This window comes from Balaenoptera acutorostrata, chromosome 16 (genome assembly GCF_949987535.1).
Source record: "Balaenoptera acutorostrata chromosome 16, mBalAcu1.1, whole genome shotgun sequence".
In the NCBI taxonomy this organism is placed as follows: domain Eukaryota; kingdom Metazoa; phylum Chordata; class Mammalia; order Artiodactyla; family Balaenopteridae; genus Balaenoptera; species Balaenoptera acutorostrata.
Window position 1 is genome coordinate 38,843,726 of NC_080079.1, and position 16,975 is coordinate 38,860,700.

The 16,975-nt window shown below is 39.9% G+C and overlaps 1 protein-coding gene across 1 annotated transcript in view; it reads left to right on the plus strand.

The window, feature by feature from the left end:
- The window catches only part of RNLS (renalase, FAD dependent amine oxidase), a 290,024-nt gene extending 278,567 nt beyond the window's left edge, over window positions 1-11,457 (plus strand). The window contains exon 7 of the mRNA XM_007179153.3: window positions 10,939-11,457. Within this exon, the coding sequence (XP_007179215.1) occupies window positions 10,939-11,001 (63 nt within the window). The 3' untranslated portion in view covers window positions 11,002-11,457. The remainder of the gene's footprint in view (window positions 1-10,938) is intronic.
- Window positions 11,458-16,975: the final 5,518 nt, after the last annotated feature.

Here is a 16,975-nt window from a genome sequence, read left to right on the forward strand (position 1 = left end):
GAATGAAGTCTCCGTAAGTACTGGCTAAGTGATTTATATTCCTGTTATTTTCATTTGCTGGTTTATTTCCTTCTTTGGGGGGCACTTGCTGTGAAAAATGGCTGTATCCTAATGACACTGAATTTCAACCCAGCAGTAGTTGGTTAGCAAACAGGCTTCCTCTGCATTCAGCGTTTCCTTCTGTATTCCTCTTTGTCTCTCCATTCCCTTTGTTTCATTCTCTCCTCTATTAGTTTCTACCATTTCTTTCTCCCCTCTTATTTTTCCCTCCCACTTCTTACCCAGTGTGCCTTCTCAGAAATCTGGAATATAAATGCAATCACATTATGACTCATAGCATTTGTAATTTTTTGCTTTAATATAATCTCTTTTCTCTAAAATTTAAAGCAGTCAATGCTGCATTTTATTCAAGTTGATAGGACAATCATTATTTTGATTTTTCAAAAGTAATGCAAGAATTCAAAACTATCTGTAGCTTTCAGGGATCTCAGTGCTAATAACCTAAAATATATATGCAAATCATGGTATCAGGCTCTGTGGTGGACACAATGGAATATAATTAGCCATCTCCACCTAAAGATGCTAGTTAGGGGAAGACAAGTCCCATAGAGTGGGAAGCATGGTAAAGGTACATGTTGGTGGAATCGCAGATAGTAAGTAAGATGCTGTATCTCATGAAACTGGGAATCCTAAGAGAAAGAACCATGTTTCCTTGGAAGAGAGAGGGTCTCCAAACAGAAGCAGAGATCCATCAAGAAAACACTTCCGACAGCATCCCTCCCCTCCACACCATAGCTGGGCAGACCTGGCTGACTCTAGGAATCCAAACTGTGTATCAGAGTGGTCAGGATAAGTGAGTACTTTCTGTGGAGAAGGCTCAGTGAAACACAGAATGTAGCGTCTGGGAAAAGGAAAAAGTCTTTGCAAACCTCAGACTAGCTGGTTCAGGACTGAGATGCTATAATCCAGTTTGGAATGTCCTTGTGTTTCAGCCAGTATCATCTGGCCAGGTAAGCCAGGGAGGGTTGAAATGGTACTGTGTCCTGTGTTTCCTTCTCAACAGACAGTAATTATAGTCCACTTAAGAGTTCACAGCAGAACCCATCAAATGAACCTGCTAAGGAAAAAGAATTTCTAAAGAGTGTGTTAATTGAAAAGGCATGCAGAATCATGGAATCCTAGAATGTCTAAATTTAGAGCAACTTGGAGACCATTTAGACCAGTTCTTAGCCATCTTGGATTTTGAACCTACTAGAGAAGCTATGGAAAGCTATAAGATTTTCTCCTAATAACAGCAACAAAAATAACGATGCACATAGAGCCTGCTGGCTAGCTGCCTGTTTTTGTAAATAAAGTTTTATTGGAACATAGCCTTGCCCACTTGTTTGTGTATCATCTGTGCCTGTTTTTGCACTACAACAGTAGGGAGGGGTGTTTGCAACAGAGACCATATAGCCTACAAAGCCTAAAATAGTTCCTATCTGGTATTTTAAGAAAAAATTTGCTGACTCCTGTTTTAGGGGGTTACAAACCCTCCAAAATCTATTTTTAAACACCCGGGGGTCTATGGACCTCAGATTAATAACATCTAAATCTCCATCCTATTGCTTTATGTAAATATAGGCATATCTTAGATCCACACATCTGGTCCATTGTTCCGTGATCCTCTGCCCCATTGTAAATCCTTTAAGAGGAGCAGTACCGCTTTGCACTTAAAAACACGTCCCCTGGAGTTAAATAGATCTGTGTTTTAACCCAGACTTTTGCTCCTCATTGTGTGACCTTGCAGTTAAATAGCCTCACAGCCTCCTTCATCACTGAAAAATGAGTTAGTGGTAGCTGCCTCATAGGATTGTTCTGAGGCTTAAATATATATAAAACCTTAAGAGAGTACTGGACACACAGTAAGCGCTTAATAAATGATAGCAATGATGGTAGTGATGATGATGAAGGGAAAGAAGAAAAGGGAGGAATAAAGTATAAGCAGATCCTCCTGGTGCGTCTGAGGCCCCTGCGAAGGCCAGTTCCCTCTGCATTTGCGTAGGACACGTAGGAGAGTTGATGGTAAGGAGAGTTTGTCCATTGATTAAATGATGGTGAAACTCGGTAACAGCTCTAGGTTTCTTCAAAACCTTCATGAAGGGCTTCCCTGGTGGCGCAGTGGTTGAGAATCTGCCTGCCAATGCAGGGGACACGGGTTCGAACCCTGGTCTGGGAAGATCCCACATGCCGCGGAGCAGCTGGGCCCGTGAGCCACAACTACTGAGCCTGCGCGTCTGGAGCCTGTGCTCCGCAACAAGAGAGGCCGCGATAGTGAGAGGCCCGCGCACCGCAATGAGGAGTGGCCCCCGCTTGCCGCAACTAGAGAAAGCCCTCGCACAGAAACGAAGACCCAACACAGCCATAAAAAATAAATTAATTAATTTCAAAAAAAAATCTTCATGAAACAGAACAGCAGGGGCTACCTGAAACCAGCTGTGGGCCACTTTCTTTTTTCCTGTCGAAGTTGGTAAGTACACGCTTGGGGAAAAGGGGGGTTTGCTCTAAAGCGGTCCTTGAAAAGAAACCAGGATAGGTCATTACCAGGAGTAGGAATGAAGCAAAATAGAAGCATTCTCTGCAATGAACGGTGTCTTCTCCTCAGCAAGTATGTGTGCTGAATGCAAAGAATTGCACGCTTGGATTGGATTCTGCTGAAGATTATTTACTTAATCTCTGAAACGCTGTGAAAACTGGGAGTGAGTTATTTTACATTCTTGACATGTTTGGCTAAGTATGCAGATTCATTTCCTGTCCCTGGCCTTCATTTTAAAAAGCCCAACTCCTGGTAAGTTCTATGCCGTCCTGAACCTACCACTTTCTAGATGTGTAATCTTGGACCAGTTTCTTATGTCTCTGAGCCTCAGGAGCTTCATCTATAAAATGGGGATACTAATTTTACCTGCCTTAGGGTTACTCTGAGTGCTATGGAATATACTATGTAAAGTGCTTAGCATTGTACTCTGCACATAGAAAATAACAAACGTGAGCTGTTATTATTACTATTATTATATTATTTTATTTATTATTATTTTATTTTATATTATTATTAGAGAGATATGACTTAGGAAAATCATTCCCTCTCATAACCATCACTGCACCTCTAGGTAGCTTTAGATCTCGCTAGGAAGCCAGTTCATTACTCATTAAACTCATTGGGGACTGTATTGAAGTGCCACTGTAAGTTTGGCCTTAGTTAGAGTCATTTTTCCTCAGAAATTCTTACTGACCCTTGAGTGAATGAATGAATAAATGCTTTATGGTTTATTGCAATGCTCCTTAACATACCTTGCACAGGATCCTGTTTTTCCTCAGCCAGTCTAGTCTCCCCACTCTTGTGATACCAATCATATGTGTATTGTACTAACTGGTTCAATATCTACTTGCCACCAAAACTGCAAGATCCACAGAAGCAGGGGGCCGGGCACATAGGAGGTACTCAGTAAACATCTGTTGATCCAATGAATGAATGGATTCAACTAATGAACATTTCTTATTTTAATTGCATCAAGTACCAAAGTGAAACATTGCTGATACAGAATTATCCCATAGAAGAAAAATGTATCAACCTTATCCTCAATAGAGGAGATAATTACAACAGTACCTACATTCTCCCTGTTTGGTCTCTATTCAGTCAATAGGTGATCTCAGAAAGTCCCTACTTTATGCTGCCTCCCACTATTTGGGAAGTCCTTTCTGGAGGGAGGGAGAATATGGGAGAGCTGCTCTACCATTTGAAACTGCCTAATAAACACTTGTACTTCACTTATCATTTTGCCTAGTGTTTAAAGATTTCTGCCTATGAAGCCAAAAATTTGAGCAAAGAAATGCACCAGACTAAAGAAGCCTGATGAGTCTTTTGTGTTTTTTATGAAAAGCTGGAGTCATATGTATTGAAATTTATTGAAAACTAGACAATTGAATTACCTGGAGAGGGAGGTTAACTGAATTTCAATTTAAATCATTATTAACTAGAAATCCTTTCTTGCATCAACTTCTGCATTTCTGTCTTTCCTGAATGCTTGGTTCACTTCTTCTTTTTTCTTTTTTTTTAAGTGCCTCTGGTATATATGGCATATTAAAGTTGAATGAATCTTGAAAAGCTTTGGAATCAGGATTTCTTTAGAATGTAGTAAGCTCTATGGGGACAGAGTTTTTTGTCTTTTTTTCTTCACTTTGGAATCCTCAGTACCCAGAACAGTGCCTGTCACATATTGAATGAATAATCCAGGAACGTTCAGACCATCAGCAATTAGGAAGCTGTGTTATATAATTAAAAGATGTAGCAAAAGAAATGAAAAACTAACAGTTTATGAAGTCTGACAAGAGACAAAAAAATGAAAATGAAAAAGCTTTCAAGTCTTACTTATTAATATGCAAGTTCCATAAAGATAAGAATCATGTCTAACTTGTCTAAAATATATCCCCAAAACCTAGCACAGAGTAGGTCACATAGTAGACACTGAATAAATTTTTGTTGAATGGTTAGATGATTGAAAAAAGGAAAGCTTAAGTGAAAATGAGCACTACATTCTAAAAAATCCAAGAGAAAGAATCCTAGAAATATAATACTTAAGTGGGCCCTCTCTGTGTAGTTGGTGTGTTTGTGATGCACACATGTGCCAGAGTGGGGAGGGAAGGACAATGATGCTGTTCCCTGTGTAAACAATCAGCATAGCTCCTGTGGCAGTATGTTCTGCATTCTGCTTTATCACCTCCCAACAACATGTTTTCAGGGTTTCTTGGCTCACATTTTTATTTTCTTGGTATTCTTTTTATTAGACTTGATTTAAAGGTGACAAGAGTTAGATCTAGCATAGGACCCACTTCTACAAGACAAGTCACCAACCTCAAACTCACACAGTATATTTTAACCATTAAAATAAACCATGTTTATTTACCCTTTGGAAAACAGTTAAACTATTTACTGCAAACCAAAAGATTGTCAAAAACTAAAGTGTCAATGATACAGAGGCCATTGTGGAGAAAACAAAAACTGGCAAGTGTCACTTCATGGAGAAGAGTTTATTATCTGGGGTGAACAGCACTCTGACAAATTAGCTCTATATTAGAGGAAGGAGCTAAAAGAATGTGCCTATAACCAGGATATCTGTTCTTTTAATAAACTATATTGATAGTAGCAATAATGAAAACCTTATCATTATTTCAACAGATGCTAAAAATTATGTCATAAAATTAACATATATTACTGATAAAACCTATGGTAAACTCATAAAAGGAGGATGCTATCTTAGAGGGGTAAAAACTATTTTATAACTATAACAGGCATCACAATTAAGAACAAATTACTAGGGGCTTCCCTGGTGGCACAGTGGTTGAGAATCTGCCTGCCAATGCAGGGGACACAGGTTCGAGCCCTGGTCTGGGAAGATCCCACATGCCGTGGAGCAACTGGGCCCGTGAGCCACAACTACTGAGCCTGCGCGTCTGGAGCCTGTGCTCCGCAACAAGAGAGGCCGTGATAGTGAGAGGCCCGCGCATCGCAATGAGGAGTGGTCCCCACTTGCCGCAACTGGAGAAAGCCCTCGCACAGAAACGAAGACCCAACACAGCCATAAATTAAAAAAAAAAAAAAAAAAGAACAAATTACTAGAATCATCTACATTAAATTAGGAAGACATCAAAAATCCTTGCATCAATATTTTTGAAATTCCTAGGGAATGCATTAAGTCATGGAACATATTTAAGAGATGTGAACATTGGAAAAGAAAGGCAGAATGGTTACTAATTGCTGTCAATATGATTATACTCCTAGAAAACTTAGGTGAACTAACTTTTAGAATTAATAAGACACTTCTAGTCACTACTAGAGAGGCTGAATTATAAATACTCAAAGCTCAATAATTTTTCTGTATGCCATAATAATCGATGCAAATATATCTTTATATATTTTTATATAACAAACAACATAGAATATGAAGGAATATCTCCAGGAAGATATATACAGGATTTATACAAGCAAACATTTAAAAATTTTTAATGATATTTTAAAAAAATTTGAATAAGTAGAAATATATACCATGTCCCTGAAGGGGAATACTGAATATTATGAATTTTTCCATTTTCCTCTAATTAATCTATAGATTAAACATAATCACAATGGGATTTTGTTAATATGAAAAAATAATTCTAAAGTTCATCTGGAAAAAACTGACATGTGAATGTAACTGATAAGTTTATGAGCAAGCAGGTCATAAGCATTGAACTTAGCTATTAAGACATATTGTAAAATTAGATAAATAAAACAATTCACTATTGATTCTAGAATTGACACAAATCAATGGAAATAATGGCTATAAAAGCACTTAGTGTGATAAAGGAAGCATTACAAAACTAATGAGAAAGGAAGAATTATTTAACATATGATTTAAGGAAAATTGACTTACTATTTGGTTAAAAAAGAAGAAAGAAAGAAAAAAGAAATCAAAGGTGATACTATTCTTATACCATATATTACAATAATTTCTAGATGGATTAAAGAGGCAAATATGAACAAATATACATTTTCTCTTCAAAAAAAAAGGAAAATTTAGGTAAATATTCAAAACCCCCAGAAAACAAAACTAAAAGTTTACAGATGAATTATGAAAAAACACTTGTAAATGGCTCATAGTAAAAGTATTAATATCCCTAATATAGAGAAAACTTATTAACAAATGTTAAAACTTTGGCTCAATTTTTTTAAGAATTAAAAAAATTTAAATTTAAAATATCTTTTAAAGTATTAAAAGCACTAAACTGAAAAGATATATGCAGCCCCATGTTCATTGCAGCATTATGTACAATCCAAGATATGGAAACAATCTAAGTGTCCATCAGTGGATGAATGGATAAAGAAATTGTTATATATATATATATTTGTCCATTTCCTATTGATGGACATTAAGTTGCTTTAAATTTTTACCCTTGCAAACATTGTTATAATAAGTGTCCTGCGCATGTCTCTTTGTACACTTGTGCAAGAGTTTTTATAAGGCATAATGTTAAAATGTATTAAAATTGTGAGTTCAAGGGAATACGTTATATATTTTTTCTACTCTGTATGTTTTTAATAATTTGAAAATTAATAAAAAAGAAATATTGTGAAGAATACCTTAAAGCCAACTGATGAAATTTTCCCATAATTAAAATGGGTACATCCAGGTTGGGATGGGGTAAGAGACTGGGGAGCCTGCTTGGTAGCAGATCCTCAGGGAGGTAGCAAGACCACTGTGGTGCCAGAACCCAATGCATTTCAAGTCTACACATGTTCCCTGGAAGCAAAGAGCCATGAAGGGTGTAGACAAGGAGCTATCACAGGCAGTTGTGGTGACCTTGATATTACTTGACAGTCCTCTAAGTTCCTGGCACCAAGCACTGATATGATTCTAGGAAGTAGGGAGACTCCCCCTCCAAATGACTGAGATTGTATTTCCCATCTAGCTGCTGGAAATCAGGGCAGGCTGTCATATTTTATTTGATTAAAGAGAAAAGAACTACAATGAGACACCACTTCCAAGCCATTAGATGGCTATTATCAAACAACAAACAAACAAATTAAACTAAAAAAAACAAAAACAAACAAAAAAACCCAGAAATTAACAAGTGTTGGTGAGGATGTGGAGAAATTGAAACCTTTGTGCATTACTGGTGGGAATATAAAATGATACAGCCACTGTGGGAAATGGCATGATGGCTCCTCAAAATTTTAAAGAGAATTACCATATGATCCAGCAATCTTACTTCTGGGTGTATACCCAAAAGAAGTGAAAGCAGGGACTTGAATAGATATTTGTACACCCATATTCATAGCAGCATGACCCACAATTGCCAGAAGATGGAAGCAACCCAAGTTGCTTCCATCAACAGATGAATGCATCAACAAAATGTAGTATATACACACAATGGAATATTACGTATCCTTAAAAAAGGAAGGAAATTCTGACACATGCTACAACATGGATGAACCTTGAAGACGTCATGCTAACTGAAATAAGCCAGTCACAGAAGGATAAATGTACGATTCCACTTATGTAGGTTTCCTAGAGTAGTCAAATTCATGGAGACAGAAAGTAGTATGGTAGTTGTCAGGGGCTGGGGAGTTAGTGTTTAATAGGTACAGAGTTTTAGTTAGGGAGGATGGGAAAATTCTGGAGATGGACGCTGATGATGCTTGCAGAATAATGTGAACATACTTAATGCCACAGAACTGTACACTTTAAAATGGTAAATTTTATGTTGTGTATATTTTACCACAGTTTAAAAAAAGAGAAGAATAAATTGATATTTATTACATGTAAAAAAGGGGGTAGGAGGGTATTTACAAACCTACAAGAGAAGCATGAGGCCCCCTTTCTCCAGCAGAAAAATAGATTCAGTCTATTTCTTTACCCCTTAACATCCTATTTAACAGAAATGGCCAAAAAAATGGGAAAAATACACACACACACACACACACACACACACACGAATATGCTTTGCCTGGTAAGTAATCAAAATATGTACATATGTGTATATATGTATGTGTTATATATATATATATATATATATATATATATATATATATATATATATATCATGTTCAGCCTCATGAGTAAACAAAGGAATGTAGGTTAGAAACGACAGCAAAATGCAATTTTTAACCTATCAAATTGACATCTTTTAAAAATTACTAACTTCTAAAAAGAGATCAAAACTGTTAGAAGTTAAAATTTTCACAACCTCTGCATAGTAAGTTGGCAATATATATCACATTTTTTAAGCACGTTTTTTGACTCAATATTTATACTTCTAGGAATCTAGCTTAAAGAAATAATCAAGGATGCAGACAATAATTTGTAATATGTTTAGTTAAGCATTAGGATAGTGAAAAACTGGAAACAACCTACATAAACACTAATAGGAAATGGTTGAATAAATTCCAATAGATCAAAACAGTGGAATTTAATGCAGTCATTTGAAAATGTGCTCTCAAAGCATACTTCCCTGTCTGGAATAGTTCTATGACATAATGTTAAGAGAGAAAACCCAAAATATGTAACAGTAAAACCACAATGTATTATGATCTTCATTCTATTAAAACATAAGGTGCATGTAATATGTGTTTATATATATAAATTATATATACACACATATGAAGACTATAGGAAAATATAAAAATCTTAACAAAGTTCTCAAGGTGGTGAGATTTTGAGTGATTTTTATACTTTTTCTGTATTTTTACAAGGAGCAGACAGGCTGCCTATTGACCTTGTTTTAAGGTACTTCAGAGGGCAGAACCAAGACCAGTAGCATTAGAAAAGCAACTGAAGCTTATATGAGAAAGAAATTTCTAACAAGCAGAACTTTCCAATGTGCAGCAGACCTCTGGGGGCTTCCCTCTGCCATCCTGAGAAATGTGATCACTAAGTAGAGTATTCTACCATGGGGAGAAGTCACAGGAACTGTGCTTCTCAACTCTGGCTGAGCCATCACCACCTGGGGGAAGGCAAGGGAGATGGGGGTTGAGGTGGTAAAATGCAGATTTCTGGGCCACACAACCCCCCACCTATCTGAATTGAAGCTCCAAGGCTGAGCTTTGGAAATTTGCATTTTCTTTAAATTTCTCCAGTGGTTTCAGAGGTGGCTAGATAATTTCTGCACTGGAGAATCCACAGATTAGAAGATTTAAGGTTGCTTCCAGTGTGGGAACTCAAAGCAAGTCTGGGACTCAAAAGTCTGGAGATTGTCTGACTATTTACATTATAAAACCAAGGAGAGCAGTACAGATAAAAAGGGAAGTATGCTGGATGGGGCTGGGATGGAGAATGGAGTCACGTGAAGATCAGCACTGCCCAGTGTTTAATAATTTAGGCACTTAACCTCCAGTCTAGGGGCCCCTCACGTTGTAATCCGAGTAAGAGAATGTTCTTGTTCTTAGAAAAATACATGCTGAAGTATTTAGTAGTAAAGGGGAATTTTTTGTCTACAGCTAACTCTCACATGGTTCAGAGGAAAAAAAAAATTAGATAAGGTGATGAGAAAATGCAAATGTAGCTAAACTAGAAATTTAAGTAAAAGATAAATGGACATCTTTGTCCTATGTTTGAATCTTTTCAGTAAGCTTGAAATTTTATTAAAATAAACTGTTACCCCCCCGCCCCCCCCAAAAAAGATAATTAAAAGGCAAAGCAAACACAATGGTAATCCCTAGGCCACTTAAATCTAAATCACCAGGCATGCTTTTGCATTCATTCATTTATTCAACCAACATTGATCAAGTGCCTATTCTGTACTAGGCTCTGTATTCAAACCACGGGATATATATCAGACATCCAAACACTTTCCTGCCCTCACACTGGTCACATTAGAGTTGGGTTAACATAAAATGCAGATTTGGAGGACCCAAGGCTGAGTGCATTAGAATCTCTGGAGAAGGGCCCAGGGATCCATATTATATAAAACTTCCTGAGATGTTGCTTATATACACTAATGCAGTGCTGTTTTCCAAAATATGGGCTTTGACCCATAGCGGTTTATAATAGCAGTTTAGTGAGCCAAGATTTTTTTAAATTAAAAGAACAGAAAAAAGAAAAAGAGGAAAAAACAGAAAGAGAAAATAAGAAGGCTGACACACAGTAAGCATCACTATTGTTTCATAAAACTTTTGCTTGCATGCCCTGGGTCACTAAGTAAACTGGGTTTCATGTAGAAGACCACTGCTGGGAAATGATATGTAAAATATATCACTTGTCTTTTCCTCTCTAGCCCCTGTACCCAACAGTTCTCCCTTAATCCCAATCTGGGGTTGCTGAGATGCTGGGGCACACCCACTGCCTTGAGAAGCAGCGGGCCGTTCTGGGAATTTGACTCACTGGTCATATTCCTGATGTAATGGCACTTCCTTTTCCTTCTGCATAGAGCCCAGAGCTGCACTCTCCCACAGATGGCAATGTCTCCAGCACGTCACATCGTTTTCTCTGAAGGACCCAGCATAGCACAGCACACTGTCTGTCCTGGCACTCTGTGGCAGAGGTAGAGCCACCGCAAGAAAGGAACTTCTGAGACCAAATGCTGCCACTTGCTGAGATGCTTTTTTGGGGGACAAGAACACAGGGCATAACACAACCAATTTTCCAGGCCAAAGTGCTGGGTATTTAATTCAAGCCCCTTGTGTGTGTCTGGTTGAAATCCTATGCAGCCCGTACTTTCTGACCCAGATGAGAGATAACGGTTGTCTTAAATCAAAATGAAACAGGATGGGGTTAGCAAACCCACATGAAATGCGCTGAGGAGTCCTCCCAGGGACCTGAGAGCCTGCTGAACTGACCAGACCAGGGATGTTCGTGCGGTTGACTTGTGAGCTGGCCACGCAAGTTTTGTTGTCACTAAGAAGAGAAATCCAAAGGCTAGTTCAGCATAAATGGTCCCCTGGCTGCACTGAGGGCGGTCATAGGTGAGTCATCAGCAGTGTGGAGGCCTGAGAAATGCTGCTTTCATCTCTGTCTCATGGCAAGAGGAGGATCTCTTAAGGAACTGAAAAATGGAATTACTCAAACTAAAAACTGCTGACCTCACCAGGACGATTCCTTTCCTGACCCGAGTCTGGGAATTGCTATTGGTAAACCCCCCAAAATGAATTTGCTCATCAGAAAAGGGCAGAATGAGATACTCTCAGATACACTCGGTGACATGTTCACAGCCTTAGAAGCCAACCCTTCCCCACCTCAAACCAAAGCACTGAAATTCTTGATTCTCTGCAGTTGTGGTAGAAATGCCCTCTATCAAAAGCAGGCTCCAGTACCGCAAGCCAAAGATAAATAACAGAGGAAATCATGGAGACCATGACCTCTTGGTGACCCCTTGGAGCTAAATCTTTGCTAGACCTCAGAATATCAAAAAGGCCACCAGCCCGCCAGCCACAGTTTACGTATGAACAGCCTGGAAGCCATCTCCGCCTGCAGAAGACCGGCTCTCTAGAAGCGTGAGAAGAGAAATTTCAAAGGAATTTCTTGTTCTATTCCCCAAAGCAAGGGTTTGTTGTTTAGGTGAAGAACCCCCTTCTGAGAAATGAGCTCATTGCTGGGGCTCTGCAAGGGTCACCCTGAAAAGGTATTTGCCTGGGAGTTGGGACGGTGCCTATCTCCCATCCAGTGTGAGATATTAGTATTTGAAAAATGTGTGTTCTCTCACTAACTAGCAAGAAAATGAACCTCAGGATCTCACAAGGGCCTTCTTCCCTGGTAGATTTCAGTTATGGATGCAAATCAGCAAACATTACGGAGTGTTTGCTAGCTGACGAGGATTCTCCGAGGATGGTGAACAGAATCGTACTCCAGTTGCTCCTGGAGGGAAGCGCTGAGCGGACGGGAGCATGAGGTCCCCTCTCGAGACAGTGTCACAGCATAGGAAAGACACTCCTGGCTACCACTTTTGGTTTAGAAGCCTCGGAGGCACAAGACAGCAACTGAGGCTAAAGGAAGCCAGTATCTAAAGGCCAGGGAGTGGCCCCGAATTGCTCTTAGAGTGTCTGGCCTGAAGACTGAGGCAAAGTCAGCTAAATCTTCAGAATAAAAGGTGGGGAGAGAAGCTGGAAGATAAACCTGACCCTGAGTCTAGTAGGAAGGAGACCTTGACCACAGGAGGGATTCAAACAGATGGAATTTGCATCTCTTGGTTTTTAGAATCACCAGGCAGTACAAAGGTCAATTAATTGATAGAGATTATATACATAGACATAGATGTCATTGGGTTTTTTGTTTTTTACCCCTCTCTCCTCTTATCAAAGAGGTCATCTCTCTCCCATAACCTAAAATGGCCTCAAAGTTTAGAAGCCTTCTGGGTCCTCTTCTCAGAATATAAAGGATTTGGGTGAAATAAGTGGATTTCCAAGTATGCTTTAGTCACGCAAGTTGTCATTCAGACAAAATCTTCTATTGTCTTGTAAATAAATGAATCACATACAGGAAGAGTAACCCTTCAGGTGGAAACAGGTCTCCCCCTGGGTTCCTCTGAGGTTTCCACAAAGTACAGTTTACACCATGACTAAGAAGGACTTCTCAGATCCTTGCTGGCTGATTCTGGAACTTTGTGACCCTGTGACAGATGCCCCTCAGAATTTGTGACTTCTGTCCTTGACCCATCATGGGGCAGTCATCCAAATGGCTTATCTAAACCTTGTGAACCCCAAGTGTCCTATTTCAGCAAATCCACCCTCTAGAAGTGAGCTCGCCCAGGCCTTGGTTTGATGATGGGTGAGAATGACCACTCAGAACTAGTTAATGTCACTGTCGCTTTGGTTTTCTGCCACCACATCAGACAAGCAATGAAAAAATATGAAATTAAGGGAGAAAAAACTAATAAAACTCTTTCATGCACAGGACCTAGTTTAGTATACTAATTCTGTTCACATGTAAAGAATCTGCTCTCAGGAATCCCATTGTAAATATTCCTTTTTTCAGAGAACTGTCAATTCACACCCACTCCTTGTGAATGCTAAACTAGAGTCTTGTGCATGAAAACATTTTATTCAATCTCATGGTTACAAAATATTCTTTAAAGTTGCCAAAGAAATCTGATAGGTTTGGTTCACCTGGATTTTGCTTTTTCCCCCAAAGAGGATATGCCTCCTTGTGTTTCACTGATCTTTTATTGTGGACTCCAACAATTTGCTGACTCCAGTGAACATTTGTCAATTGTCTCCCTAACACCTATTGCCTTTCTTTCCAAAGACTTCTTTTGGATACCTTCTCTTTTCCTATCCTCAGTCCATGTGGTCCAAGATGGGGCATCACCACTATGCCTGACTTAATCAGCGCTTCACGCTGTGTTGGCCACAGAAACTGGATCGAGGTAAAATAAACATGAAATAAACTCATTCTATCAGATTGAAGCTTGGGACCTTGCAAGAGTTTTCCACTGGACTTGGATTTGAGAAGATCTGACACCAGAGCTTTCTGTAGCCATGCCACTGTAGAGGGCAGGTCTAGGAAGCTGCCAGGACTCCCACAGGAAGGTCAAGAATAAAGCCAACACACTAGAAGGTAGAGCCAAGAAATGGAGATGAACTGACACCTGAAGCCATCATTTGAGCCCGAATCCCTCCCTGGCCTTTTTAGTTATGTGAATCAATAAATTCTTATTTGGCTTAAACCAACCTGACTCAGGTTACATCACTTGGAACATAACAAGTTCTAATTTATGCAATGACCATGGCGCTATTCCTAGAAAGGAAGAATTGTTGCTTTTTCTGATGTATATATGTTTAGTCCACCAACATTACTTATTAGTAGTAGCATGGTAATTCCTACTTATTGAAGATTTTTTCCCCTAGGCACTATATCTACAGCTTTCCACACATCAGCTCATTGGTACTATTATTATCTCCATTTTACAGATAAGAACACTGAGATGACCAATGTCATAATAGCTTGAAAGTGGCATTGGGGCTTCCCTGGCTGTCCAGCGGTTAAGACTCCGTGCTTCCACTGCAGGGGGCATGAGTTTGATCCCTGGTCAGGGAACTAAGATCCCACATGCTGCACAGCGCAGCCAAAAAATAAAATAAAATAAAAAGTAAAATAGCTTGAAAATGGCAGATATGGAATTTAAACCCCAATGTGCCTGACCCCATGGCCCATGACCACCTATTATGTGGTAGGCACTGTGTCAGCACTAAGGACAAAAGTGACATATGTTTTCCTTGTCCTTAAGGAACTCTCAATGAAGTGAGAGAGATATACAACATGTGGGAGCTATAGGGCCAACCTTCTCCCCACCCCATTTCATACTAGGGCCATATCTAGTCAGTGGCAATTGCTTTTTTCTCAACCAGACACGGTACTACATCCCTGAAGCAGGGGAGGGCATTTGGAAATGTATGGAAAGTTCTCCGGTTGTCACAATGACTGGTTGGCAGGGGCACCACTGGCATTTAGTGGACACAGGCTGAAAGGTGCAGGCCTATTCTGCCCAACAAAGAATAGTTCCACCCAAACTGTCAATAGTGCCCTAGATGGTGAAGTTAGATATTGAAATAATCCAACCTAGAACTGGTGGCAGGTAAAAAAGAGATCCAATTAAGGTTGCTTTAATAGAAAAATCAAAATAAAGTTCAAAAGTCTGTGGAAAGCACATACTAAAACAAAGTGTAAATCCGTAGTGCGTCCTTTGACCACTGCCAACCATTCACAGACCCTTTTCTGCTTATGAGCAAATCTTACACCAAAGTTTCTCCCTATGATGATAAGCACATAGAATTCCTTCCTTCCCAAGATATTTAAGATCCAGATTTCCCTGAGAAGAGCCAGCCCTGGCAGGCTCTCATCCTTTCCAAGTGTGGCCTCTGAACCCCTTACAAAGACATTGGTCCTGTCTGCCCTTCTCCATCTCCGTTTCCAGATTCTGTTCCCCTCTTCCTCCTCACTCCTTCTCATGCCTCCCTTCCCTCATTAGGCATCTTTTAAAAATGTACCCAAACCCAAAATGTGGAGGTCTGACTATATTGTTCAAATGTCTACAATGTGTAGGTTACACGTTCTCCCTAGTTAGGGTTAGCGTATGTGTGGGTAGTGTTTTCCTTCAGGAACCCAACCACTTCTTGTGTTTTGCAGCATCGCTTCTATGTGGCTTCTTGGGTTGGCAGCAATGTATCTTCAAAGATCTGCCAAACTACCAGGGTCTTCACTCTGTGAGATTTTTAATTCATTAAACACAGAATTTATGACCTATCAGTTTGGCATTCTGAAAAGCAGACACTGAGATCCAATGAGACGTAGAAGGGAAAATGCCTGTGAAGGATAAAGAGTACAAGGAGCAGAAGCAAGTCTGGAGAATTTCAGACAACGATGCTGGTCTGCCACCTTGAAAGGAGAGAGGGATGGAGGAAGACTGGGTAGTGCAACCTTGAGATGATCTCAGGCTGGCCCTGTGAGCACCAGGGACCCAGAGCAAAGACTGCCTGCCTGGTAGAGGAAGAAAGGGCTCAGGCAGAAACGGCCCAGCTCCCGTGTCTCCAATCTGTTCAGCTCAGCAACTGACCACCAGCCAACTACCTTCCTCGCAGCAGGTTCTCCGGAAGGCAGATCCGAGTGGTACCCCTCCTGGCAGCCACATATGGCATTGCAGGTATGTTAAAAGTGGAAGTCAGTTTGGCATAAGGTGTGTGGGGAGTGTAGTTAAAAGAAAGAAGATCGCCTTGAAAGTAGGGGTCTGAACTGTGACATGATAAAACCATCAAAACCAGAATAGGACCTTTCCGTCTGGAGGACCAGGTCTCACCCGCAACTTCTAGACTGTTGGCCTGGTTGAAAGAGGATAATTTCACCACTTTAAAAAGGAACAGAGTTAGAATGCCAAGAGTGCAAAGTATTCTGGGACTGCTGGGCATCCAACATGCTGTGTTAATCATAAAGGGGAAAAGCCCTCTGTTTTGGCCAGAAATCAGGGGAGTTATTTCGGGAGCAGCCTCGTCAGTGACCCAGACATTTCCATTTGAGTTCCAAAGCTCTGAAGAGCATAAGCCTTGAGAGTCTTTTCCACTGGCCCGTGTTTCTTTCTCCATAGGGCTTTTTTGCACAAATCTGCTACAAATTCAACGTTCACCTTCTCAAGGGAGACTGCAGAGAAGCAGATCTTTGTCATCAGAGACAGTGAGCTTTCCTGGGAAGTGACTTGTCTGCCCATTCAAGGGACCTCATGGCTCACAGTCACCTGTCTTAACCAGTCTCATAAAAGAAGCATTTGGAATGCTATACACACCAGATTTTACCAGCCTATTGTCTGTCAATAAAATGCCCCATATCAGAAAGCTCAACAAATGACAATCATTTCTACAATTTTTATGATGTATTCTATGTGAATTTCTCTAACCTGAGCCATTGGATGCCTGAGAGATGAGGGAAAAGGGATTCAAAGAAAAATATTGCATGATGCAAACCCTAATGGGATGATAGACCAA